At 44.7% G+C, this 26,467-nt stretch overlaps 1 protein-coding gene across 1 annotated transcript; it reads right to left on the bottom strand.

Moving 5' to 3' along the window:
* Positions 1–1,000: 1,000 nt before the first annotated feature.
* On the bottom strand, positions 1,001–23,743 carry EIF3L (eukaryotic translation initiation factor 3 subunit L). The gene is made up of 13 exons (XM_059080198.2): positions 23,615–23,743; positions 23,028–23,076; positions 21,919–22,129; positions 20,715–20,794; positions 17,653–17,714; positions 14,082–14,151; positions 13,813–13,886; positions 10,380–10,551; positions 8,489–8,643; positions 7,543–7,713; positions 5,998–6,495; positions 2,416–2,496; positions 1,001–1,222 (listed from the first exon to the last, which is right to left on the bottom strand). The coding sequence occupies exons 1-13, from the start codon at positions 23,645–23,647 to the stop codon at positions 1,184–1,186; spliced, it is 1,695 nt and encodes a 564-aa protein (XP_058936181.1). The 5' UTR covers positions 23,648–23,743; the 3' UTR covers positions 1,001–1,183.
* Between the last annotated feature and the right edge of the window lie 2,724 nt (positions 23,744–26,467).

Below are 26,467 nucleotides of genomic sequence, written 5' to 3'. Positions count from 1 at the left end.
ACGAAAGACCTGCCTTCACTACCTACTACTTTGGCCTTGGACAAGCTATTTAATTACTCTGAGCGTCACTTTCCTCATCAATAACTACCCGTCTCCAGAGTGAGATAGTGCGTAAACTGTTGAGACCATTCCGAGGGCCTTACTCCTGGATATAAAGTTTCTACAGCTCCAAGAACATCTGATCTTTGATGGGTAGGTTGTGTGGGTTACCTGAGACAACGAGTTTCAGTAAAGTTTGTAATTATAGATCAGTATGATCTGTGCTTTGTTAGAAAAGATTAGAGATTGGCTCTGGTAACAGTGTGTGGGCTGCTAGGTTTGGGGATGCAGAAGGTGCCATCTCAAAGAAATACCCAAGATGGCAGATCCCATATGGTTGTTTAAGGGAGGGATGGTACAGAGAGGGAAAAACAGACATAACTCAGCTGTGACTGGCCGTGAAAGTTCTGGCAGACAAGCAGTAGCTCCGAACCTCACTGAGGGTGGGAGAGGCCGCCCACGACATAAACCAAAGTTTTCAGTGTGAAAAATCAGACCTGGGCAGCACAAGACGGTAGAGTTTGGAGCCAACTCTTTGCTTTTCTTTATAACTACGTGACCTCGATCAAGTCACTTAACTCCCCAAGTCTGTTTCCTCATCAGTGAAATGGGGATCCTCCTAAACCCGAGCTGTGAAGTATAGGCAATGTACATGGATTCCTTTCAGCACAGTCCTGGCAGTAGGTGTTCAGTAGTTCCTTCCTGAAACCCAGCACTTCCACGAACATGCATGCAAATTATGGCAGGTCATTAATGCTTACAGCATTCTTGTGAGATGCACATAAGATACTGAATATGAAAATGTCCTGTAATACTGTATAAAGCTTTATGAATCCAGGGATTAAATAATTAAAACACCAATAACGAATGCATCAGGAGAAAGTATCTCATGATAAATGGGAAATTACATATTGTTGCCCTTGTCCACAGATGCTCCCCAACAATAATGAGATGACAAATCTGACTCTAAAGAAGATCCTTTATTGAGACCTATTTAAAAGATTTCACTCCCTGATTTAAATAAACTTCAACTCACTTGACTGGCTGATGGCTGAGCTAGGTAAAGGCTTCATGGTGGCAAAAACACTCCCCACCTATGATAACATCAAAATAGGTTCCTGAGTAGTGTCAAGGATGAATATACTCAGGGTCTCTGTCCCATCTTCTTCAGGGTTCGATTAAGCTGGAAGAGAAAGAAAAGCAAAGTCAGATATGGGGTTTTTTTTGTTTGTTTTTGGCTGTGTTGGGTCTTTATTGCTGCACGCGGGCTTTCTCTAGTTGCGGCGAGCGGGGGCTACACTTCGTTGTGATGCGCAGGCTTCTCATTGCAGTGGCTTCTCTTGTTGTGGAGCATGGGCTCTAGGCACGCAGGCTTCAGTGGTCGTGGCACTTAGGCTCAGTAGTTGTGGTGCACGGGCTTAGCTACTCTGCGGCATGTGGGATCTTCCCGGGCCAGGGCTCAAACCCATTTCCCTTGCATTGGCAGGCTGATTCTTAACCACTGCGCCACCAGGGAAGCCCAGTCAGATATGGCTTTTTCACCAAACCTTTTCCTACAGGGTGCACGATCACCAGGCCAGGCCGCGCCTCTGACATGAGCATGAGTTGTCTACTATCATGTGTAAACGCTCCGTCAGGTCCTCCACATGACATTCTTATGGTGTCGCATACTATCACGTGTAAACGCTCCGTCAGGTCCTCCACATGACATTCTTATGGTGTCACATAATTCACGCAGCTTGTTCTATCTGCCCTTCACACTCAACAAACGTACATCCCACGCTGCTCTGCCCATTTTACAGACAGGAAAGGGACCCAGGGTGCCTAGACTTGCCAAGGCTGTATTATTACCCTGCAGGAGTCTGGTAGCATGGACCACAGCACAGCAGTGACCTCTGCTGGAGGACTCAAAGCACCAAGACGCGGTGGCCCTAGCTATGGCCACAAAAAGTGACCCATAAGACCTCTCCAAGGGCAGGATGTGGAATGCACCAAGTCTGTCAGAACAGAGCTTCATGGTCTCAACCTGCAGAAACCGGCCAGACCTGTCTAAGTCAGAGAGTAACTGCCGAATGGGGAGGGATGGGTAAGAGCAGGCAGTGAATCCACCCATGTCAGGAAATAGCAGGGAGGGAGCTGGCCACACGCAGCAGGAGATCTTGGAAAGAGATGCTCCAGAGAAGGCTGACACAGCAACTCCTACAGGCCCAACCCCGCTCCCCAAACCCCAAGCAGCCAGCCAGTCTAGCTCAGAAACTTAAAGGGCCAATTTCAGGCTTTCTTGAAAACAGAAATGAGAAATAAAAAATTTATAACTCCCCACCAAGTTCCTAACCTCTGTCCCCAGCCCACACACTGCTCTCTCAGACCTCTCACCTCTTCAAATTTGTGAATCTGCCGGATGAAGAAATCCCCATAGCGCCTGGCCACCTTGGTGTCTGCGATGTGGATCATGTCCTATGAGAAAAGCAGCCAGACAGGAGCAGTGAGGGAGAGCCACTTACAGACCTGCAAATAGCAGTGATGCTAAGTGCTAGATAAACCCCTATGAAAGAGCATTACCAGTCAATAGCAACTCTTTCTTTTTAGATGGCTGATTTTTATTTTCTTCTTGTTAATTCATTTATTTTATTTTCTAGTCTTTTTAACGAATATGAATCTTTTGGCAAGAGTAACATTTAAAATAGCATTTTATTCTTATACACTGTTTATGAGTATAAAGTTGCAAATTAGTCTAGATTTTAAATTGTTTTTCAGCTCAAAATATTTTGTTGAGCACCATTTTACTTGTAAATTATGACATAATCTAGGTTAAGACCCAAGACCTTTCTGAATCTCTCTGACAGGATTTTTTCAAGTCAAGAATGAAAAAAGGAAAAAAAAATAGAAAGTATTTTGCCAAAGACAAACCTGAACCGATAAGGAATAATAATAAAAACATTTCCATGTAGGAAATTTAAATCATATTATTAATTTAACATGAATATGACCTCACAGCAAAATTTTATTTGTAATAACCAAGTTGTTAAATCGTGGGAGAAGTGTTTTATTAAAGACCATCCAGGGCTTCCCTGGTGGCGCAGTGGTTGAGAGTCCGCCTGCCGATGCAGGGGTCGCGGGTTCGTGCCCCGGTCCGGGAAGATCCCACGTGCCGCGGAGCGGCTGGGCCCGTGAGCCATGGCCTCTGAGCCTGCTCGCGTACCGCAAAAAAAAAAAATAATAATAATAAAAAAAATAAAGACCATCCAGATGGTTGGGACCAGTTCAATGGGTCACTAAAAGGGACGGAGGGATGGAGCAAATGACTGATATCGCCAAAGAACGTGTACATGTCAGGCATTGGGAATGAATTCAAAAAGGACTTTAGCTAGCTGATGCAATACTGCAGGGGATAGACAGTTCTGATATTTAAAAACATGACTTAAAAACAACATTGAAAAACTTCCACTACAGACATGTTTCTGCTTTTGGTGAGTCTATTCATGGCAGGAATAGCCAAGTTCTGCCAAATACCAAGCCTTCAAAAAGCCATGAAGTCTAAAATGAGAGGATCTGGTTTAGCAAGATGAGCTTCCAAATATGGGGAGGGGGAAGGGTAAGCTGTGACGATGTGAGAGAGTGGCAGGGATATATACACACTACCAAATGTAAATTAGATAGCTAGTGGGAAGCAGCCGCATAGCACAGGGAGTTCACCTCTGTGCTTTGTGACCACCTAGAGGGGTGGGATAGGGAGGGTGGGAGGGAGGGTGACACAAGAGGGAAGAGTTATGGGAACATATGTATATGTATAACTGATTCACTTTGTTGTAAAGGAGAAACTAACACACTATTGTAAAACAGTTATACTCCAATAAAGATGTTTAAAAAAAAAAAAAAAAAAAAAGATGAGCTTCCAAAAACAAACTACCCAAACTGGCCAGGCAATTCCACAATTAGGTATATATACCCAAGAGAATATTGTTCACACAAAACTTGTACACAAAAATTCATAGCAGCATAATCCATAATAGCCAAAAAGTGAAAACAGCTCAACTGTCCATGAACTAATGAACGGATAAACAAAGTGTCGTGTACCCAGACAGTGCAATATTATTCGGCCATAAAAAGGAATAAAGTACTGATACCTCCTACAACCTAGATTAAACTTGAAAAGATGCTCAATGAAAGAAATCAAACGCAAAAAGCCACATATTTCATGATTCTATTTTTAGAAAATATCAAGAATAGACAAATCCACAGAGGCAGAAGGAAGATCACTGATTTGCCAGGGCTGGGGGGAAAAGGAGGAATGGGGAATGCCGTTAACGGGCAGGGACTTCTTTTCGGGATGACAGAAATGCTGTGGAATTAGACAGCAGAGATGGTTGCACAACAACATGGTGAATAAACTAATAATCATGGAATTATACCCTTTAAAGTGGTGAAGTTTGTTATGCAAATTTTATTAAAAACTGTCAGACAAAAATAGATTTAAAAAATTAGTTTTTATTGGAGTATAGTTTATTTACAATGTTGTGAAAAAAGAGTATTTTAATAAATAAAAAGTAGTTGTTGGGCTTCCCTGGTGGCGCAGTGGTTGAGAATCCGCCTGCCGATGCAGGAGACACGGGTTCGTGCCCTGGTCCGGGAAGATCCCACATGCCACGGAGCAACTAGGCCCGTGAGCCATGGCCGCTGAGCCTGTGCGTCCGGAGCCTGTGCTCCGCAACGGGAGAGGCCACAGCAGTGAGAGGCCCGCGTACCGCAAAAAAAAAAAAAAAAAAAAAAAAAAAAAAAAAAAAGTAGTTGTTAGCAATGGATAAATACACACATATGTATGGTATAGGTCTTGTGAGGTTATTTGTCTCTTAGAGTTACGCATCCCTAAGAGATGTTGTATACGTATGTGTGTACTGTAGACTGACATCTTTCTAAAAGCAACCAAAAATGTAGGCTATTTAAAAAAATTGCCTCATGGGTGCTTCCCTGGTGGTGCAGTGGTTAAGAATCCGCCTCCCAGTGCAGGGGACACCGGTTTGAGCCCTGGTCCAGGAAGATCCGACATGCCGCAGAACAACTAAGCCTGTGCGCCACAACAAAGCAGCCCGTGCTCACCGCAACTAGAGAAAGCCTGCGCGCAACAACGAAGACCCAACACAGCCCTAAAAAACCAAAAACCAAAAAAAACCAAAAAAAAACCCACCGTTATGTGTACTGTTCAATAGCCAAAAACCACCAAAATGTCCACCAGTAGAAGAATGGAAACATCGTGGTCAGTAACTGCAGTAGAAGTTGGACCATCACACATCACAGAACAATAAGCATGACTGACCTACTGCTACATATGACAATGGTGGATGGTGATTCTCTCAAATATAATGTTGAGCAAAAGAAGCTGGACAGAAAATACCACATACTGCATAATTCCATTATATCAAGTTCAAAACCAGGCAGCACCAATCTAGGGCGGTACAAGTCAGGACAATGGCTTCCCACCCACTAAAGTACTTCTAGCAGTCTACTAAGCTCCCTTCCCCCTTCTTCTCCAACCTCATCTCCTACCACAACCTCCTCTCAGGCCACTCCAGCCGCACTGCAGCTGTCTGGGCTCGCTCCTGCCTCAGGGCCTTTGCTCTAACTGCTCCCTCCACCTAGAATGCTCTTCCTCCAGATATTTGCTTGCAAATTTCCACACCTCCTTCAAGGCTTAGCTTCAGTTTCACTTTCTCAACAAAGTCTACTCTTACTTAATACTGCAGCCTGTGCCTTCCACCACCACTACCCCAACTTACTCCACGGCACATGGCAACTTCCAAACTACTACATGCTTTGCTTAACTGTAACGCTTTTTATCATTTTTTTAACACTAGAATACCAGCACAAGGGCAAAAATCTTTGTCGATTTTGTTCAATGATGTGTCCCAGATGCCCAGAACAGTAGGTGCCTTGAGAACCTAGCCCAAGGGGCAGTCATACCTTATCGATGTAGAAGTCCACCTCAGAGGCTGACTGAAATTCGCCATCGAGGGCAGAGATGCCACTGGTCCACACCAGGTTCTTCATTTTGTGTTTGAAGACAAGAAGCTGGATTCGGAACTCCTGCTCAGTGAGGTCCAGGAAGCCGGCCAGCTTGGCCACAGGCATGGTGGTGTAGAGCTTGAGGAAGCTGCGGATGGTTGAGAGTTGGGCCTGCTGCTGCACCTCATCAGAAAACACCTTCAGCTGCTGTAAGAAGGGCTCCTTGTGGTAATTGGGGTGTACGTTGTCATAGTTGGGCACTACAGGTGACAGGAACTTGGGGCAGGAGTAGCTGAAAAGTTCCTCGTAGACCTGTGGGTCACCTTTCTGCATGCGTAGCATCTTGTCCCCATATTTCTCCCGCAGCTGCAGGTGAATGCTCTCATCGATACGCATGGGGTACATGGTGAGGGCGATGGCCAGCAGGGCGTGCATCTGCTCATTCTGCTTGTTAATCTGGGGGTGGAGGGAGAGATCGGTGCAGGGTCAAAGGAATGGATCTTCTGAGGTCCCCACCATCCTCCCAAGTACACTCTGTACAGACCTCTGACTTCTCCCTTGTCTTACACCCTTCAGCTAACTTTCCCAATGTCTCCTCCAATCCTCCCTCTAGCTCTACGGAACTTCTGGCCTAGTTCCAGGTCCTCTGTAGTTGTTTCCTGGATTCTTTACTGGTACCTCTGCCTCGGTCTCACCAATCCACCCTACACATCACTGGCAGGTCAATCGTTCAATACCAATTATGTATGATCAATTCACCCAGAAATCGTTGATGGCACTTAATGCCTCCAGAATAAAGAGTAAATACTTTAGCTGGGTAGTGAAGGTTATCTCAGACTCTAATACCCCGATCTGGCTGCTCTCCTGCCTTCTAGCCAAGATGATTTATTGCGCTACTACATGACCATACTTCCAAGTCTCAACATCTTTTTTTTTTTTTTTTTTTTTTCCCGGTATGCGGGCCTCTCACTGCTGTGGCCTCTCCCGTTGTGGAGCACAGGCTCTGGACGTGCAGGCTCAGCGGCCATGGCTCATGGGCCTAGCCGCTCCGCGGCATGTGGGATCCTTCCGGACCGGTACACGAACCCGTGTCCCCTGCATCGGCAGGCAGACTCTCAACCGTTGCGCCACCAGGGAAGCCCAAGTCTCAACAGCTTTGCTCTGCTTAGAAACCTGCTCCCAATTCTATGCATGTTTTGAATCCACCCTCCTCCAGGCAAACTGCTTGAGGGCAGTACCCACATCTAACTGATTTTAAACACCCACAGCCCAGTGAACACTCTAGGCACTGCTGGGGAATAAAAGTGAAACAAAAGATCCTGTCCTTAATATCAGGGTGTTAACGATCTGAAGTAATAGGTGTAACAAAGAAAACACTTAAGTAGGCTAGCCATTAAAAAAATCATCCTATTGATAAAAAGCATATAAAATAGCAAAATTTTGGAAGGCGTTTACCCAAAAACTGTTGGCATAGGTGTGTCAGCTGGTCAGAGGCCTCCTTACCATCTCATATTTGTACGTGGTCCTCTGGAACATGCTCTTGGTCCTCTGGATGTAGAGAAGGATGTTGGCAAAGACCCGGATAGCATCCTGGTATCGACGCATCATCAAATATGCAAAACCGACATAATAGTATGTGGTAACCTGGCACTCGGGCACACGAGAATACATACTCTGTGGAAGGAGGCAGAAGCAGCAGCCATGAATCTCAAGACCAATTCATCCCAGGTAGGATCTGAAAGTTGCTGGGGCCAAGTGTCAGCTGAGGTAGAAGCACTGAGAGCTCCCTGCAGAGGCCCTGAACTACCCAGAGGAATCCTGGCTCTGAAGTCAGAGGCTCTGAGTGCAGATCGTACCATTTACTGATTATGTAACCTGAGGACTCCATTTTCTTGGCTGTAACAGAAAAGGACTGGACCAGTTAACCCTAAAATTTCTTTCAGCTCTTAAATCATCTACACCTCACTTCCACATTCTTTCTCGCTTTCTAGTCCTTGCTTTTCCAAATAAGCCCTATAAAAGAAAGGACAGATAAAATACACACACATCAAACAAAAACGTACCAAGTTTCTGTGGCTAGGAAAACAACCACTGCTAACGTATCATTACCTGTGACACCTAAGAACTAAGTAAGTCTTTCATTAATTCTTCAGTGAAAGTTGAAAAGTAAAAATCTGCCAGCCTCAGTCTGGTTTGAAAATAGAATCAAAAGACTGCTGAATATTTTAAGTGTTGTTAAGCACCAAAGAGAAACCACCTGGTCCAGGTTCAGATTTTCCCTGCAGTGGTTTTCCCAGTTCTTATCTCAATTTTCCACTGACCTGGGGAAGAATCCTCTTTTATTCTCTGTGAAATCTGTCCTAATAATAGATCAGAGTCTCTCTTGAAGCAGACAGACAGACTTTCTGGCTCTGGGAAGGTGGGCCTGAGGAAACAGGGAATGAATTACCTTCTTGTTCAGTTCGATGTTCTCCAGCACCTTGATGGCCTGGTAGTAATCCCCCAACAGGGAGTGCAGACGCAGAAGCCCCACCAGGCTGAAGTATCCAAGCATCTTGTAGAGGGAGTGTCGTCCATACTCCCCAGCCACACTCTCAGGGTCACCTGAGAGACACACAGACACTGTGAGCACTTCAGCAGAGACAGTGAAAGGAGGGCAAGCCTGACCCTTGAAGTTTACCTTCAGTAAACTTTTCATCTACTGCCAGTCTCTAAAGCTTCCTGCAATAGGGAATAACTGCCTTCGAAGGAATACCAAGAAACGTCATGCCTGGCCTTATGCTAAGCTTACATTTCTAAGTCACCTAAGGGGTGTGGCAGGTCCCTCCACCCACACACACCTGAGAATATGAGAGGACCCCTCTCACCAATAAGAGTTACTTGGCAAGGCCCCTCCTTTCAGGAAGTCCATGAGATCAAAGCTATCTTCCTAATAACACTATTTAGGTGTGTTCCTATTTATCTTCCTAAGATACTGTTTGCTTTTCTCACTGAGCTGACATTTGCACTGATGGTGCAAAACAACGCGGGTAAAACTACGGACAACTTAGCATCAATCGGGTTAGTGGCACCGAACTCTACTGTCATCACTGTATTCTTTACCATCGCTCACCTGCAATAAAAAAACCAGTCACCTTCTTTTCCCCACAAAACCCCATTTTTACTTGGAAAAAGTAACTGATACACATACTAAGAATAGAGACATGGGTATTTTCTCAAAAATGAGTGCAGTGAGCCTGTTAAGATGTCAATGAAAACAACTGGCAGTGTTTGCTGCCAATGAAAACTTGAGCTTTTAAGTAAAACTTAGGATTTCATAAAACTTCTATCTGCCACTATGAACTCAACAGCTCCCCAATGAAGACCTATCTGATAAGGCTGATGGTCAAAGTAACAGATGTGGTTTAGAAAAACTGTATAATTGGGACTTCCCAGGTGGTCCAGTGGGTAAGACTCCGAGCTCCCAATGCAGGGGACCCAGGTTTGAAACCTGGTCGGGGAAGTAGATCCTGCATGCATGCCGCAATTAAGAGTTCGCATGCGGCAACTAAGACCTGGCGCAGCCAAAATAAATAAATAATTAAAACAACAAAAACAGCAACAAAAAAAACTGTACAATAAAATGTGTCAACTTTCAGAAAATCTTGATAGCTCAATGAATCAGTATTTTACAAAAACACGCATGGGTAAAAAAACTCATTCAAGCTGCAGGATAAACCAATAAACTTTAATGTAACAAACTATAAGTTTACTGATAAGGTTTCAGATTCCACACTGCAACTAACCTGTATGAAACTACCCCCCCTGTCAACTTCTGATGCAGAAGCAGAGAAGAGCCAGGCTACCTGTAAAGGCTATTAAGTTTCTCTTCCCTGTCCCAATGAAATATCTGTGTGAGGCCAGATTTCCCTCAGATACTTCAACCAAAACAGCATATTGCCACAGACTGAGTGAAGAAGCAGGAGACTCCAGCTCTCTTCTATGAAGCCAGACATTAAAGAGGTTTGTAAAAACACCACTCTTCTCACTGTAACAAGATCTGTATATAGATAAACCTTGTGATTCCTAATCTTTTAAGACTGTAAAGTGGTCCTCACACCAAAAAGTTTGAGAAGTGCTTATATAAACAAAGGCCCTGGAGAGGGAGTAGAAGTGTTTACAAATGCAGCTCTCAAGAAGTGCTTGTTCAGTCTGTTGGCCAACAGACTGCCAAGCCCAGCAGTCCCCAAATCAGCCCTCGGCTCCTGTTCACACCCAAATACCGAAGAGGAGCAGCCCACTGCTCCTCCGCACTACCCGCGGCCTCTACTCACGAGGCACAGGTGGCAGGCAGCGCTCACCTCCACTTGTGTACACCTCCAGCTGTCGGTTGATGTTGGACTTGTCTACTAGGGAGTGAAGGACATTGAGGACACTGTGAACATTCCAGATTTTGGGATTGGAACGAAGGAAGTCGATCTCCTCCTCCGACTTCTTGGCAGTCTTACAGCGGTACTGACTAAACGACTGAAACTGTTGAGGAAGAAGGGAAACGTGCGGCAGTGGTGTTAACGCCAAAGGGACAGCACAAGCACACAACACGCTGCTGCTACCACTTCTCCCGCTACACCAGTCTGTGCACTACTGGTTCTTTCAAAGCCATCTTTGATTAAGCTGTGGATTTCTTCATTACTATGTTACTTATTCCACAGCTAAGTAAAAAGCTCTAAAATGAGAGGTAATTTGTGGAAAAAAACATTCGATTTGGAGTCAAACATAGTCTAAAGTTACTTAACGTCTCTGGGCAGCACACTGCCATCAGCCTGGCCACCAGAATCAGGTGGCTTACAACAGATCTACTCATACATGGTAGAGATGGGGCAGGTACCTGCATGTGTGTGTCTTCCCTTCCAGAGCTGACCATCAATTCACCTGTGACAGGAACCCAGTCTGAGTCACCCCTGTCCCAACCACAGAACCTGGCCAAGTATAAGGCACATATAGGGTACATACCACAGTTATTTGTTTGGGGCAGGGTTTTTATCTAGGACCAGCACTGGGCTGGCTCCATCTGTCACCCAGAGACTAGCACAGGAGACCTAGTTACTCTGTCAGAATTAAAAGCTCCCTGGTTGATTTCTGGTGCACACACAGGTTTGAAAACCAGGGACCTAGAATCTACGTTCTAGATGACCTAAGATTACTTTTCATCTCTAAAATATCATCTTCCTCCAAGAGTGCAGGAGAAAACGTTTCCAAACTTACAATAAACAAATAGTATCAGGGCTTCCCTGGTGGCACAGTGGTTAAGAATCCACCTGCCAATGCAGAGGACACAGGTTCGATCCCTTGCCTGGGAAGAGCCCACATGCCACGGAGCAACTAAGCCCATGCGCCCCAACTCCTGAGCCCATGCTCCACAAAGAGAAGCCACCGCAATGAGAAGCCCGCACACCGCAACGAAGAGTAGCACCCGCTCGCCGCAACTAGAGAAACCCCGCGCGCAGCAACAAAGACCCAACACAGCCAAAAATAAAAATAAATTTATAAAACAAAACAAAACAAAGAATAGTATACCGAATATAGAAGGAATTCTCATAAGCCAAAAAGAACAAGATCATCCAATAGAAAAATGGGCAAAGGATACTAATGATCACTTCGAAGAAAAACAGAATTGGTCAGTTAGCAGGGAAAATGCTCAGTCTCTTCAGGGAAATGTAAATTTAAATGATTACCATTTCTTTCCTATCAAACTGACAAAAATTAGATCGATACCATCCGGTACAGAAAACTTGCTCTCAAATGCTGCTGGTAGTAGTATAATTTGACACGGCCTTTTAGGAAGGCAGTAATTACTATTCATTAAAATCCCGAGTGACAAAATGTTCTACATCTTAATTGTGGTGGTGTATACACTTGTCAAATCTCATCAACTGTACACTTAAAATTGGTACACTTTATTGCATGCAAATTGTGACTCTACTTATCTGATTTAAAATAATTTTAAGGGCTTCCCTGGTGGCGCAGTGGTTGAGAATCTGCCTGCCAATGCAGGGGACACGGGTTCAAGCCCCGGTCCGGGAAGATCCCACATGCCACGGAGCAACTAAGCCTGTTTGCCACAACTATTGAGCCTGCGCTCTAGAGCCCACAAGCCACAACTATTGAGCCCACGTGCTACAACTACCATAGCCCGCGCTCCTAGAGTCCATGCTCCGCAACAAGAGAAGCCACCGCAATGAGAAGCCCACAAACTGCAATGAAGAGCAGCAACTAGAGAAAGCCCACGTGCAGCAACGAAGACCCAATGCAGCCAAGAATAAATAAAATAAACAAATTTATAAAATGATTTTAAAAGCAAATATCTTTCACCCAACAATTCTACTTATAATCATCCCTAGAAATAGACTTTATCTGTAACACATACACCAGAAGAGTGGTACACCATGTACATGGCACAAACAAGGCAGGTCTCTATATGATGACTATCTTTCCAGACAGTAATTGATGCCTCTGCAAAGGCAAGGAAGACACTTTCACTTTACCTGCAGTTAAAAAAAAAAATCTCAACAAGAGCAACACATTCATATATTACTGCATCAATAGAAATAAATGAAAGAGTGGTGAAGAATAAGGAGCAAAAAAAAAAAAAAAAAAAAAAAATTTTTTTTTTTAATTTTTAAAAAGACAAAAAACAAGAATAAAAAAGAGAGCAGTGGGGAAGAGCCCCTCACCCCACGCGGTTTAACTGGTGTTTTCTTCTTAAGCGGCTTACAGTGCTCTCACTTTTCACAAAGACTGGCTGGAGGACTAACACCTAGCCCACACTGGCCAGTCTTGGTTAGAAGCAAGAGCACTTAAACCCCTTAAGAGAATACCAGTTAAGCCCAGGGAATTAGGATTATCTTAAGATGGATGAAGAACCTTAGCACAGATGATCCTCGCTGACTTGCTGCTGCCAACAGGACAGCCAATCTTCTAAAATTATGCCAAATAACAAGCCAAGGAGCCAGAGAGGGCAAACCAGGCCAGTGTGGTTTGTGGCCTTCACTGCACAAAGGCACTGAAGCCTGTCTTGAGCAGGAAGCCTCTTTCTCAAAGAGCCCCAGGAAGGTTTCCTCAACTCACCAATCACAACTTATCAGCACTCTGTACTCAAAGTCTCTTTGATCCATGGGGCTCAAATAACTGCTTTATTACAAAACTGATTTCTCCTGAAATACCTAGTAAGAACTGTGCCACCCCTGTAAAACATGGAAAAGATGTTTTTCCAAAATCAATTATTTTATGTTTTTTAGCAACAGCACTCTGAGATAGGTAATTTTTCCCTTTCGATAAAAATGTTCTTTCATTCTGATCCAACATATACTCACATCACCAGCACCACAATCAAGATATAGAATCTTTCTCCTGTAGGCAAGGAAGGTGAGGCTCAGAGAGCTAAGCGACACGTCATCACTCCAGAGCCACCAGGTGGCAGTCCCCAGACAAGTACCCACTCCTAGCTGACTCCAAAGCCTGGAAACCTGTGTTCTTCCCGCCAGACCACCTCTCAAGGTCAGTTAAGAACGTGGTGAATGTCAAGAGCTCAGTTCTCCAGACTTCTGAGTTCAGAATGGAGCTCTCAGACCTCACTGATTCAAAAGACCACAACATAGAGGCCACTTCCACAGGGTGCTTCACGCTACCCTAGGGTGGCTATATACCATGATCTTTTTAACAACACAAACAATGGTAACAGCTGCTCCTTGTCTGGACCAGTTATTCCAAATTAGGCCAAGGCTGACCAGATACCTGGTAGATGAACTCATCGATGATATCCCAGAGCCACTGGTTGGGGAGTTCAAGGGGAGCAGGACCATCAGCATCTGGGCAAGAGACCACAGAAAAGTCAGACTCAATCAATGACTATGCCCATTCAGTAAGGCTGCAGAATGCATTTTATAATTTCTCTTAAAAGGAAGATGAACCACAAGACTTCCCCCTCTTCCCACCTGCACATTAAAATCCTGCTAAAAAGAGCTGAAGACCAATACGAGGTCTCATCATAACCTCAGACTCACTGAGAATGTAGTTGAAGAGATTGCAGTAGTTGTAATAGGATTCAAACCTCTGCTCCAAGGAAGGTCCCCCCTGTAAAGAAAGCAGAGAGAGGAGGACACAGTTAATCTAAATGTGTTCTCCTCATGGCCTGCCACTGACAGTTGAAAACAAATACAGCTGATCCTTGAAAAGCACAGGGGTTGGGGCACCAACCCTCCAGAGTCAAAAATCTGTGTATAATGTATCGCTCGCTGACCCTCCACATCTGCAGATTTAACCAATGGTGGATCCGGTAACACTATAAATATGTGTTGAAAATATCTTCATATAAGTGGACCCGCATAGTGCCAACCCGTGTTGTTCAAGGGTCAACTACATATGAGAACTGACGTCGGCTCTCCCCTTCTTAGCACGTCAGAGCACTCCAGTGACAGGGAAGATAGTTAAGGGCTACAGCAGTTCAAAGGGGCACTGGATACCTGACGCCAATGGTCAAGTTTTATACCAAAAACTTTAACTGACCATTAAAGATCAGGCATATAGATCTGGCAAGGCAGAGGAGTGAGGGGAAGGTGTTTCAGGAAAAACAGGACTAATGAAGGCAAAGAAGTAAAATCGTGGTGCTTGAAGGTTAGGGAGTAAGGCAGACAATGCTACACTGGGCTACACGGGGCCAGAAATGCAGAGGTCTTACAGTGCCAAACAAGAATTAAGCCGGGGGTCAGCAAATCCACCATCACCTGTTTTTGTAAATAAAAACCTTAACTGGAATACAGCCATGTGTACTCACTGTCCATGGCTGCTACAAAGCTGAACAGATTCGACAGAGACCATTACAGCCCTCAAAGCCTAGAATACTCTCTATCTGGCCCTGTACATAGCAGGCTGCTGACCCCTGATGTAGACTTCATGTGGCTGGCAACTTAGAACCACTGAAGATTTCTGAGCTGGGGAACAACGTGATGTGTGGTGTATTTTGTGATGGAGTAGAAGGAACACTGCCTTGGAGTCTTAGCCCCAGTGCTTACTAACTGTAGGGTCTGACAAGGTACTTAATCCCTCTGAAAAATGAGATTATGAAGTCAAAATGCCTAATACAGTAAATGCTCTTTCAATGAAAACCTCCCCCTCCAACTCCCCCCCATCATGTACGTGAAACTTCCCCATCTGGTACCTAGTGAAGAGATCATGGGGTCAACAAAGTTCTGCTGAATCTTCATCTACAGACCAGAGGAAGATCAGAGGTGGCAACCAGCCATACTATGGGCTCTGATGCCACGTTCTGCCGAAAGCCATGTTATACAGGCTGGCTAGATTACCAGCCCAGCCTGCAAAGTACCTGAGCCACAGCATCAATGATAGGAGAGAATCTTTACTTTCTATCAAACGAGGTAGTCAGAGAGCTCACTGGGATGCCAGAAAAACATGGCCCCCTGCATTACTTTGGCAACAAGAACTCCTTCACCTACCGCCACTGATGGTGGGGGGCTCCTGGGCCAAGGCCAGAGCTCTCGTCAGGTCAAGTCATCCTCAGGGGGATGAGAGTGAGTGTGAGAAGCTGGGAACTCTTTAGATGGAAATACCCTAAGGAGACTGTGGTGGCAGTTTCTTTAATTTGCACATACACGCTCCAACAATTAACGTGTCAACATGGGGGATCAGACACTGGATTAGAGCAGCGAACAAGACAAAGTCCGTGCCCTGGTGGAGTTTAGCCTCTAGTGGGGGAAGCAAACAAAACCCAAATAAATAAGACAATGTCAGAGAGTGATATGTGCTCAGAAGTGTCACATAGTATGGCTAGGAGCCAAGGGAAGGAGGGAAAGATGCAGGAAATGAGATTGGCAAGGAAGTCAGGGGCCAGGTCAAGCAAGACCATGACTAAGACTTGGGATTTTATTCTAAGTATGATGGGAAGTCATGGTAGGATTGTGAGGAAGGGGATGACTTGATGAGACTATGTTTCAAAAGGAACACCATGGTTACTAGGTTGAGAATAAACTTAAGCGGGCAAGAGTGGAAACTGACACCAGGTGAGAAGTTATGCAGTCATTCAGGCAAGAGATAATGCCTTGAACTAGGGTAGATATGTACATTAAAAAAAAATTATTTATTTATTTATTTTTTTGCGATACGCGGGCCTCTCACTGTGTGGCCTCTCCCGTTGTGGAGCACAGGCTCCAGACACCCAGGCTCAGCAGCCATGGCCCATGGGCCTAGCCGCTCTGCGGCACGTGGGATCTTCCCAGACCGGGGCACGAACCCGCGTCCCCTGCATCGGCAGGCCGACTCTCAACCACTGCGCCACCAGGGAAGCCCAGATATGTGCATTTTTAAAAGATACAATGCTATATGCACACCTAACAGACTACAGTACAGTGTAGCATAACTTTTTTTTTTTTTTTTAAACATTATTTATTTATTTAAAAATAAATTCTTGGGACTTCCCTGGTGGCGCAGTGGTTGAGAGTCGGCCTGCCGATGCAGGGGACGCGGGTTCGTGCCCCGGTCCGGGAAGATCCCACGTGCCGCAGAGGCTAGGCCCGTGAGCCATGGCCGCTGAGCCAGCGCGTCCAGAGCCTGTGTTCTGCAACGGGAGAGGCCACAGCAGTGAGAGGCCCACGTACAGCAAAAAATATATAAATATATAAATAAATAAAATTTTGGCTGTATCGGGTTAGTTGTGGCACGCAGGCTTAGCTGCCCCGCGGCATGTGGGATCTTAGTTCCCCAAAGAGGGATCGAACCTGCATCCCCTGCATTGTAAGGTGGATTCCTTACTGCTGGACCACCAGGGAAGTCCCTAGCATAACTTTTATATGCACTTGGGAACCAAAAAATTCATGGGACTGGCTTTATTGCGATATGTACTTTATTGCAGTGGTCTGGAACCAAACCTGCAATACCTCCAAGGTATGCCTGTAAACAGTGTAGATAGTATTTTAAGAGACTTAGGGCACTCTAAAATTTAGAAATCAGGAAGAAAAGAATCCAGCAAGTGCCCAAAGCTTGGAAGAGTGCGGTAGAAAGAACAATGGTGTCACAATAAGACAGGCCTAGCTTCAAAGAATTTTGCCATTTACTAGCTGCACGAATTTGAGAAAAAGCAACCTCTCTGCGCCTCAGTTTGCCTACTTTGCAGGATCACCTTGGGGATTAGAGACATGCAGACGCGTGCCAAGTGCCTAGAATTGTGCCTGGCACACAGCGACAGTTGTATGTATTTCTCAGGGGGCAGGAGGCTCCACTGAAGGGAAAAAGCAAGGGCATTCCACGGGAGGCATCTGAAGGTACCTGGGAACACACTTCTAGGATGACGTCCTGCAACCCAGTGCATGTGATAAGTGTCCAGTCAAGAACTGTGGGGATAAAGAAATTAAAAAGGATGGACAGGCTATGCAGTGGTACCATTTGCCTGAAACAGACACACAGCTTTCTGGGTTCAATCATTCCCTCCATCCTTTCTTAAAAGAAAGCTCAGAAAACATGCCAACCACTCTTGGACACTGAACTAATATAAACTAGCAATTGTTTTCCAGGAACAAAAATGGCATAGAGTTTAAAAACCGCCAGCAACGTTTAGATACTCACACTGACTTTGGCATATATGTGCCTGTAGTATAATTCTTTGTACAGAATCAGAAAGACAGCATCTGAAAGAGATGGCAGAGGGGTGCTTTAGTAATCCACCAAACAACTGGGGTCTTCGGGCAGTTTTAGCCCTTGGTAGGAGGAAGTAAAGTGGTAAATGTGATTTCAGAAACCAAATAACATCAAAATTCTAACACTTACATCCCAAGAATACATGCAACGAGAAAAGTCATTTCCCACTTTATTCTTTCAACCTCATCTTAATCTCATTCAGGCCCATTTCCCTTCACCATTTAGATATTTTTGCCATACAGTTGTTTAACCAGGACATAAATACTAATGGCTCCATGGAAGGTGATATGACAGTATAAAAATTGCAAATATATGGGGATCTTTGACTTACACATCCTATTTTAAGGAATTTATCCTATTGATATGATGCAACCATTAAAAAGAAAGAAGGGGGTGACTTCCCTGGTGGCCCAGTGGTTAAGAATCCGCCTGCCAATGCAGGGGACATGGGTTCGAGCCCTGGTACGGGAAGATCCCACATGCCACGGAGCAACTAAGCCTGTGAGCCACAACTACTGAGCCTGCGTTCTAGAGCCCGCGAGCCACAACTACTGAGCCTGAGTGCCACAATTACTGAAGCCCATGTGCCTAGAGCCCATGCTCCACAACAAGAGAAGCCACTACAATGAGAAGCCCACACACCGCAACGAAGAGCAGCCCCCTCTGGCTGCAACTAGAGAAAGCCGGCGTGCAGCAACGAAGACCTGACGCAGCCAAAAATAAATACATAAATAAATTTTTAAAAAAGCGGGGATGAGCTCTTTGGATATCAATGTTGTGCAGAAGTTAACATACAGGCCTGAGACTATTATCCTTAGAAAGGCCTGCTGGTAAACTTGGTCCTTGCTGGGCATCTGGGAAGCTAGATTTCAAGAGGGTTTCCCACCAATCTCATAAGGGTGGTCTGCTATCCCTAAACTGTTTGTGCAAACAACATGGTTTATACTGAACACCTGCTTTCCTTCTGGGAGTCTGGAATTTCAGTACATGTCAGGCAGAGGATGTGCCTACACGACCAGCACCCAATAAAATGCCTGGACATTGAGTCTGTAATGATCTGCTCTGGTAGCTCCGTAGAAAGCCCCAGAGCTGAGTCCTATGAATCCTCCTAGCAAATAATCAAACCTGGGGGTAGTCCTGGGAATCCTGGAGCTGCAGAATACTCCCCCAAAACATAATACATTTTAAAAATGGAAAGAAAGGAGCATCCATTTAGTCTTTGTAAACAAAGAACAAGTTATTCCTAATTGCTTACACACGCACAGAGTATGAGAGGAAGGATAAACAAGACAACGGTGAACACTAGATGGCTCCAGAGAGGAAAACGGACAACTCGGGATAGAAATGGGAGGGGGATTTTTATACCAAATCTTTTATACTCTGAGTCCTGTGAATCCTTACCTGTTTGAAAACATGTATTGTAGGACTCCTATTGTGCTCAACATACACAATATTATATTCTTTATAGATAAAATATTAAACAGAGCATAACGTCTGAACAACACGGAAACACATTTAAGACTGAGTTCTAGCAAACGTACGGACACCAAGGTGGGAAAGTGGTGGGGGTGGGGGTGGGATGAACTGGGAGACTGGGATTGACATATATACACTAATATGTATAAAATAGATAACTAATAAGAACCTGCTGTATAAAAAATAAATTAAATTAAAAGAAAAAAAAAAGTGAGTTCTAGGACTTCCCTGGAGGTCCAGTGGTTAAGAGTCTGCACTCCCAACGCAGGTGGCATGGGTTCCATCCGTGGTCGGGGAACTAAGATCCCGCAGGCCGCACTGTGTGCCCGCCCCCCACCCCGCAAAAAAAAGAATGAGTTCTAAACCTGAGTAACGATGATGATACTACTGTTTAGTATTCAAAAAATGTTGGCTGTAACAAAAGAAGTGAAAGACTTGTACGTTAAAAAACTACAGAACACCACTGAAAGAAATCAAACACCTAAATAAATGGAAAGACATCCCATGTCCATGGATTAGAGGACTTAATATTGTTAAATGGCAATACTCTCCCAAATTGATCTTCAGATCCAACATAATTTCTATCAAAATCCAAGCTGGCTTCTTTGCAGAAACTGACAAGCTGATCCTGAAATTCACATGGAAATTCAAGGGACTCAGAAGACCCAAAGAAATTTTGAAAAAGAACAACAAAAGTGGAGGACTTACACTTGCCAATTTCAAAACTTACTCCAAAGCTACAATCATTTAGACAGTGTGGTTAGTACAAGCATAACGATAGACATAGATTAATGGAATCAAAGTGACAGTCTAGAAATAAACCTCTACATTTACATGATAACAGATTTCGGGAAGTGTCAAGACAATTCAATGGAAAAAGAATGGTCTTTCTGAAAATTGGTACTGGGACAGCTGGCTATCCACATGCAAAAGAATGAAATTGGCTCTTCTTACTTCACACCATATATAAAAGACACCATCAGAAAGTGAAACGTGAGAGGCCAGAGTCCATTCTGGAGCAAGTGTAATGACCCCAAAAATTATGGAGGGAAAAGGAAACCAGTCAAGACAAAAATCCTAACTTCAGCTTTCACCACATGTGAAACACTTCTGTCCCCTCTTCATCTATTCAGCTTTCATTCAACAAGTTATTTACCAAGAAATTCACTATGTACCAAACCCTGGGGAAATAAAATGGCGAGCAAAATAGACACAGATCATCCTGAGCTTTCTTCTTTTTTTTTTTTGGCAGTACGCGGGCCTCTCACTGTTGTTGCCTCTCCCATTGCGGAGCACAGGCTCCAGATGCGCAGGCCCAGCAGCCACGGCTCACGGGCCCAGCTGCTCCGCGGCATGTGGGATCTTCCCGGACCGGGGCACGAACCCGTGTCCCCTGCTTCGGCAGGCAGACTCTCAACCACTGCGCCAGCAGGGAAGCCCCGTCCTGAGCTTTCTAATGAGCCTCAGTCATAGGACCCCATCCAACACACAGGACACAAAACACTCACACCTACCGTTGCCAACCTGTGGAGCAATGGTTTCAGCCTCAGGCCAAGGTGTATTCTTGAAGAATCTTTCAGTCAACTTGGTCCAGCTGAAAATCAAGAAAAAATATTCTAGAACTCCAAAACAGGAAGGATCTGAGAAGAGACAATCCTCATATTTTATAAATAAGTACCCAAACTCCGAAAAGGAAAGAAGTCACGGAAACAGAGCCAGGGCCAGAGCCTCCAACTCTACAACTTTCCTCAACCCAATTCTACACCCCAGACAATCTTTCTTGATAAGGTGAAACATTTCTTTTACATTATCTAGGCACCTACCAAGCTCTTCATGATCATCTCCTGCCTCTGTAACATAAACTCTAGTCATATTTCACTGCTTACTGTTCCCTGACTTGAGAACTACCTTTTAGACAGCCCCACCCCCCTCCCTTAGCTTTCCACCTCCCCTTCTACTTCCTGGAGCACTGTGCCTCCTCCCCTTCTCCAAACACGGAAGCAAATCAGTCTGTTTGTTGCAGTCTGATGCCACAACAGCCCTTGAGCATCCAACGCAAACACTGCTGCCCAAGATGCTTCACAACCCTATTTCCTTGATGAAGTCTTTCCTGACTATCCAACTCTGATTGACCTGTCTCATTTCTAACTCCCATTACATAAGGGCAGTCCTCTCAAAACCAGAAGCAACCACTCAGAGCTCGGCTCACCCTGTTTTGTGTTGAGAAGTTTAGAAGTTAGGTTCTAGTGACAGACTGGACAGGTTCAAAACTCAGCACATACACTTAGCTAGCTATGAAATTTATCCTTTCTGTGCTTTGTTTTCTCATCTATAAAATGAGGAAAACAGGGCTCCCCTGGTGGCGCAGCGGTTGAGAGTCCGCCTGCCGATGTAGGGGATGCGGGTTCGTGCCCCGGTCCGGGAAGATCCCACATGCCGTGGAGCGGCTGGGCCCGTGAGCCATGGCCAAGAGGAAAACAACAGAACCTACTTCATGGGGTTACTGTGAAGGGTAAATCAGAAAATACAGAAAAAGCAGAATCACAGAAACTCCTCGGGTTTACAGAGGGCTTGAATAAACATCTGTTTATTATTATTATACTTATGTTTAAATAAACATAAACATTTACAGAGAAATGAATAAACATCACCCCTTTTTAGAGACTGCATTACTAAGCCAGTCACCCAGTAAGAGATAATTTAGCCCATGGCCCATACCTGTTCTCATAGATGTCCTGAATCTCATATACCTTCTGGTCAATGACATCGCTGGAGACACGACTGGCCTGTAGCTCATACACTTTCTGGTCAATTAAGTCTGAGACAGTTTTGTGGAAATACTGGATGAAATTTTTGATCACTTCAGGGATCACCTGATAGGTCTGTTGTTCATACTGACGTTCATAAGCCAGATCCTGCTTCGGATCTCCTAGAGATTAGATATAATAAATACTTCAAATCCACATATAGGACATAACAAAAGGGCAAGGCCATCCCCTAAACAAAACTCAAGTTTATAAAATTGAGTATAATTCCCTTTTAAACACTCAGAAATATAAATCCTCTCCATGTCACTCCCAATCCCCATGGGCCTGTTTCCTCAGAATATTTTCCCACTACTTATTTATTTTATTGAAGTTATTTATTTGCTTGTTGTTTCCCGCACCAGAACCTAACGTCTATGAAAGCAAGAACCCTGTCTATCTTGCACCCAGGTGTACCCTCAAGACCTGGAACAGTTATGGGGGGAGGGGGGGAACTGTGCGAAGGGCAGTTAGTAGGCACTTAATAGTTTTTGAATAAATGAATGACTGCCATTTTCTACCCATATGACTTGGTGCAAGTTAACTAAACTTCTCTGTCCTCAAGTTTTCTCACCTGTACCGTTAATTTATGTCTTTGTAGAACTGCTGTAAGGGGTAAATGAAATACTTCACACCAAGTACCCAGAACAACACATGGCACTTACTAAATGCTAAATCAAACCAAGTTACTTGTAACAACTCAGGAAACATCAAAAACCTTCCAAAAAAGATTTCACTTGGACTTGGTTTCAATTACTTTAACTTTTCACAACAAGATTTTCTTCTTCAGCTAATAGCTTCAACAAGGAAACCACAGTCAGGACAGTAACCCTTCCCTTCTGCGACTCTGAAGTGGATCATGAATAAGACCTGGTTTAATAGCTCTCCTGCTGAGAGCTAGGAACTGACTCTAAACCTGGACCATCAAGACCCAGTTTTAAGCAGGTACCTGTCAGAGCTGCTCTGAGACATCCAAAAAGGTGCCAATCCCTAGAAGCTGGCCAGAGAAACCTGTAGACTCACCTGTGTGCATATCATAGTCGCCCGGGTAAGCATAGGGATCATAAGCAGCCTATAAACGAGATACAGACAAGACAGTCACCAATTCGTGAACCCAAAATGCTCGTTCTAGGTTCTAAGAACACAAAGATGGATAAGACCCAGTCTCGTACTTTGAGGAACTCACAAGCCTGTGAGAAAAGGGAGAATAAACAAAGACAATACCGCGTTACGACTGCAATAAGGTAGAGCAAAGCACAAGAGGCTGTGGGAATCTGCGGGGCTTGACAAGACTGAACCCAGACCATAAGAAATCAGAGTGCAGTTACAGACACACAGAATCCTATAACTAGCCTCCGTTCCCAGACTTGGAAAAGGAGAGGACCAGGGGACCAGACACACGAGATGGGCGGGCCGAGACGGGCTGATCAAGAGACGGGAGCTGCGGGCGGCAACGGCATGAGGAACGCGCAGGCGGGGAGGCCGGCTGGGGCTGGTCGCGGCCCGCGAGTGCTCCCGGAGAGGTCCGGACACCGTCTCCCCGCGGGGCCCAGCATCCAAAGAGCCCTGGCCCTGTCGCGGAGCCCAGCACACGCTCAAGACCACATTACCTCAGACTCGTAATCGTCAGCAGGATACGACATGGCTGCGGCGCTCGCGGCCCTGGCCCGGAAAGAGCGGAAAAGGCGGGCCTCGCCTGCCTCTTGACGCCGGAAGTCCAGCCCCCCTCGAGGCTGCCGGGAAACAGGAAGCTCTTCCGGGGCCGCCGGAAACCTGAGGCAGCCATGTTTGGAAGGGCGACGAACTCATACATTATTCCTCCTTCTTCAAATAGAGGCTCTACAAGGAAGGTGATTCTATAATATTTGAAAAAATTTAGAAATAAACACGTGAAATATTTCGGCGTAATAAAGGATGGGCAAAGTAGTTGAAACAAGAAGTAATGCCACTCAAAAGATGGCTGACAGCTTCCTCGGCCGCCCTCTCACGTGAAGGGAAAATCGGATATGGGGAGGCCTGATCGTGGATTTAGCTGCGAAAGGTTTGCCTGCGGCAAAAAAAAAAAGTCTTCAAACGTTCCGCCCCCAAAAGTCTAAACTTACTGGGTGTAAAAGTTGAGGCTTAGTCCAATAGAGTGAGAGGGCATTGAGAAAAGGCGCCCAACGACTTTGGACGTTAAGGTTGGAGCAGGCAAAGATGAAGCCAGCTGTGATGTGAGGAGAGAGTCGTGGGACCCACCCTCTCGTGCAGCCTTGAGCTCTGTGGGTGGTGTTCGGAATCGGGCATGGGGGTTGGGTTGGGCTCCTGAGGAACCCCTAGAGTTAGGGACTGGGTTATAAAACAAACCAACACAGACCGATGTGTGGGTCAAGGGCCTTAGTTTAGCCATTTAGAATATCAGTGCCACGCCCCAACTCCTTGTACCGCGTTTTTGCTTTGCGTTCCCCCGTTTTCTGTTTCCTAGAGGTGATAACCGTCGTGGAACTAAGCTTAAGGACCCATCGAGATTCTTCGTCGGCGCAAGGAGGGTAACTCAGCAACGTGCTCAAATGATCATATGTTTTTGTAAAATTTGCAAAAGTAATATTTTTATTGCAATCGCTTAGAACCGCTCTCTACTCCGATTTCTCCCCTGTCACACTTCCCCTTGGGTCTAGTGGCGTTTGGGATTCAGCTAAAGGAAATCCTGTTGGGAACATTTGAGTTTAGTAGGATATATTTATGTGACACTTTAACGTGAATAGTTATTGCTGGCCTTCCGTGTGTAAGATACACCTAATCCGCTGTGATCAATGAGTGTCCTCAATGAAATAAGGTTAATCAGGGCCCTAGAAAGCTTGAAATTACCTGAAATTACAGTTAATCTATGAGAAAAATTTGATACAGCTTGCCCTCAACTTTGACAACTCTCCAAATGTTAATAACATTACTAGAAAAGAATTGCGAACTCAGAAGAAATTTTTTCTAAAATATCAGTAATAAAAAATTTTTGATCTAACATGCTACAGGAAAGACTAAGTTATCTTTCCATTCTCATTGTGGAAAATGATACAAAATTGTTGTTTTATAAAGAGGTGATCAAAGTTTTTGCAACCTTAAAAAGAAAAAAATATTATGGAGGTGTTCAAGAAAATTAAATTCGTTTCTGGATTTTGTGATGTTTGTGTTGTCAGCTTTTTAAAATTACAAATTGCAATTTGTAACTGCAAGATTTCTCCCACAATTTGTGTTGTGATTTCTTGTTCTAAATAAATATTCTCCTTCCTACCTAGTTTTGGTTTTGTCACTTTCTGTTCTTTATTCTTCATGTAAGCGTCAGTCACCAGAAACGTGTATCCCTTGTTTCTAACCATCTAACATATATTTTGTTTATTTATTTAGGACTTTCTACCTCTTCCAGAATGCATGCCCTAACTTAGAGAATAGTAAAGGCTCTGGGAGTACCTTCCTCACTGGCTACTCTTTCTCACTTTCCTTTGTGGATTCCTCCTCTCCAATCACTAAATAGTGGACTGACCCTCCTCCCTGGGGTTGGTCCTTGGGTCTCCTCTGTTTACCCTCCCTTCCTGGGTGGCTTATCCAGTCCAATGGCAGTCCATCTGCCATTGACTCCCCACATTTCTATCTCCATCCCAGACCCCACCCATGAAGTGGACTCATGGCCCCTGTGAGTACCTGAATGTCTAATAGGCCCTCAAACTTAACGCTTCCAAACCAAGCTTCTGATTTTTTGCCTCAACCTTGTTCCTCTCACAGTTCTCCCCGTGTTAGTTAAGGGCAACTCCATTCTTTCAGTCCCTCGGGCCAAAGACTCAGAACCACCCTTGTCTTGAGTCTTCCTCACAGCACACGTTCAATGCATCTGCCCTTGCTTGGCTCTACCTTCAAAATGTTTCCAGACTCAATTCTCACCACCTTGCCTCTATCATTCTAGTCTAAGCCACTATCACTTCATTTATATTGTAGCAGCTTCCTCACCATTCCTGTATCCAGTTCCTCCCTATTTGTAGAATTGCATTTGAATGGAAATTTGGGGCATTGCTTGGCAGCACATTTAGTCTGCTTAGAAATCCAACTTTGACCTGAGAGCAGCTGGACCCCCATTGTAGACAATGAAATGTTTGATCACAGGGTGTTTGATTTTGCAAGTCTCCCTGGTTAATGGAAAACCAGTACTTCAAAGGGAAAGAAACTGTGGGCAGAACAAAGCTCCTGGAATAATTTTACCTGGGAGAGTTGGCTGAGAGGATTCAGCAGCTGAAAGGCTACACTGTTTCTCTTGATCTTTTGCTTGGGATTTGAGGCAGGAAATTCTGACTCAGAAAAGCCATTAGTTATGTTTTATAGTCGTCCTGGGTTCTTCAGCTATGTTCATTTCAAGCCCCACTTCCCAAGAATCTCCAGTTTGTTTGTAGTTCATGTACTGTCTGGTTTGTTTCACTCTCCTGAGATGATCTCAGAAG

The sequence above is a fragment of the Kogia breviceps genome, chromosome 12, assembly GCF_026419965.1.
Source record: "Kogia breviceps isolate mKogBre1 chromosome 12, mKogBre1 haplotype 1, whole genome shotgun sequence".
Classification (NCBI taxonomy): domain Eukaryota; kingdom Metazoa; phylum Chordata; class Mammalia; order Artiodactyla; family Physeteridae; genus Kogia; species Kogia breviceps.
Note: the sequence above shows the minus strand (reverse complement) of the source record. Positions and strands in the feature narration are given on the sequence as shown.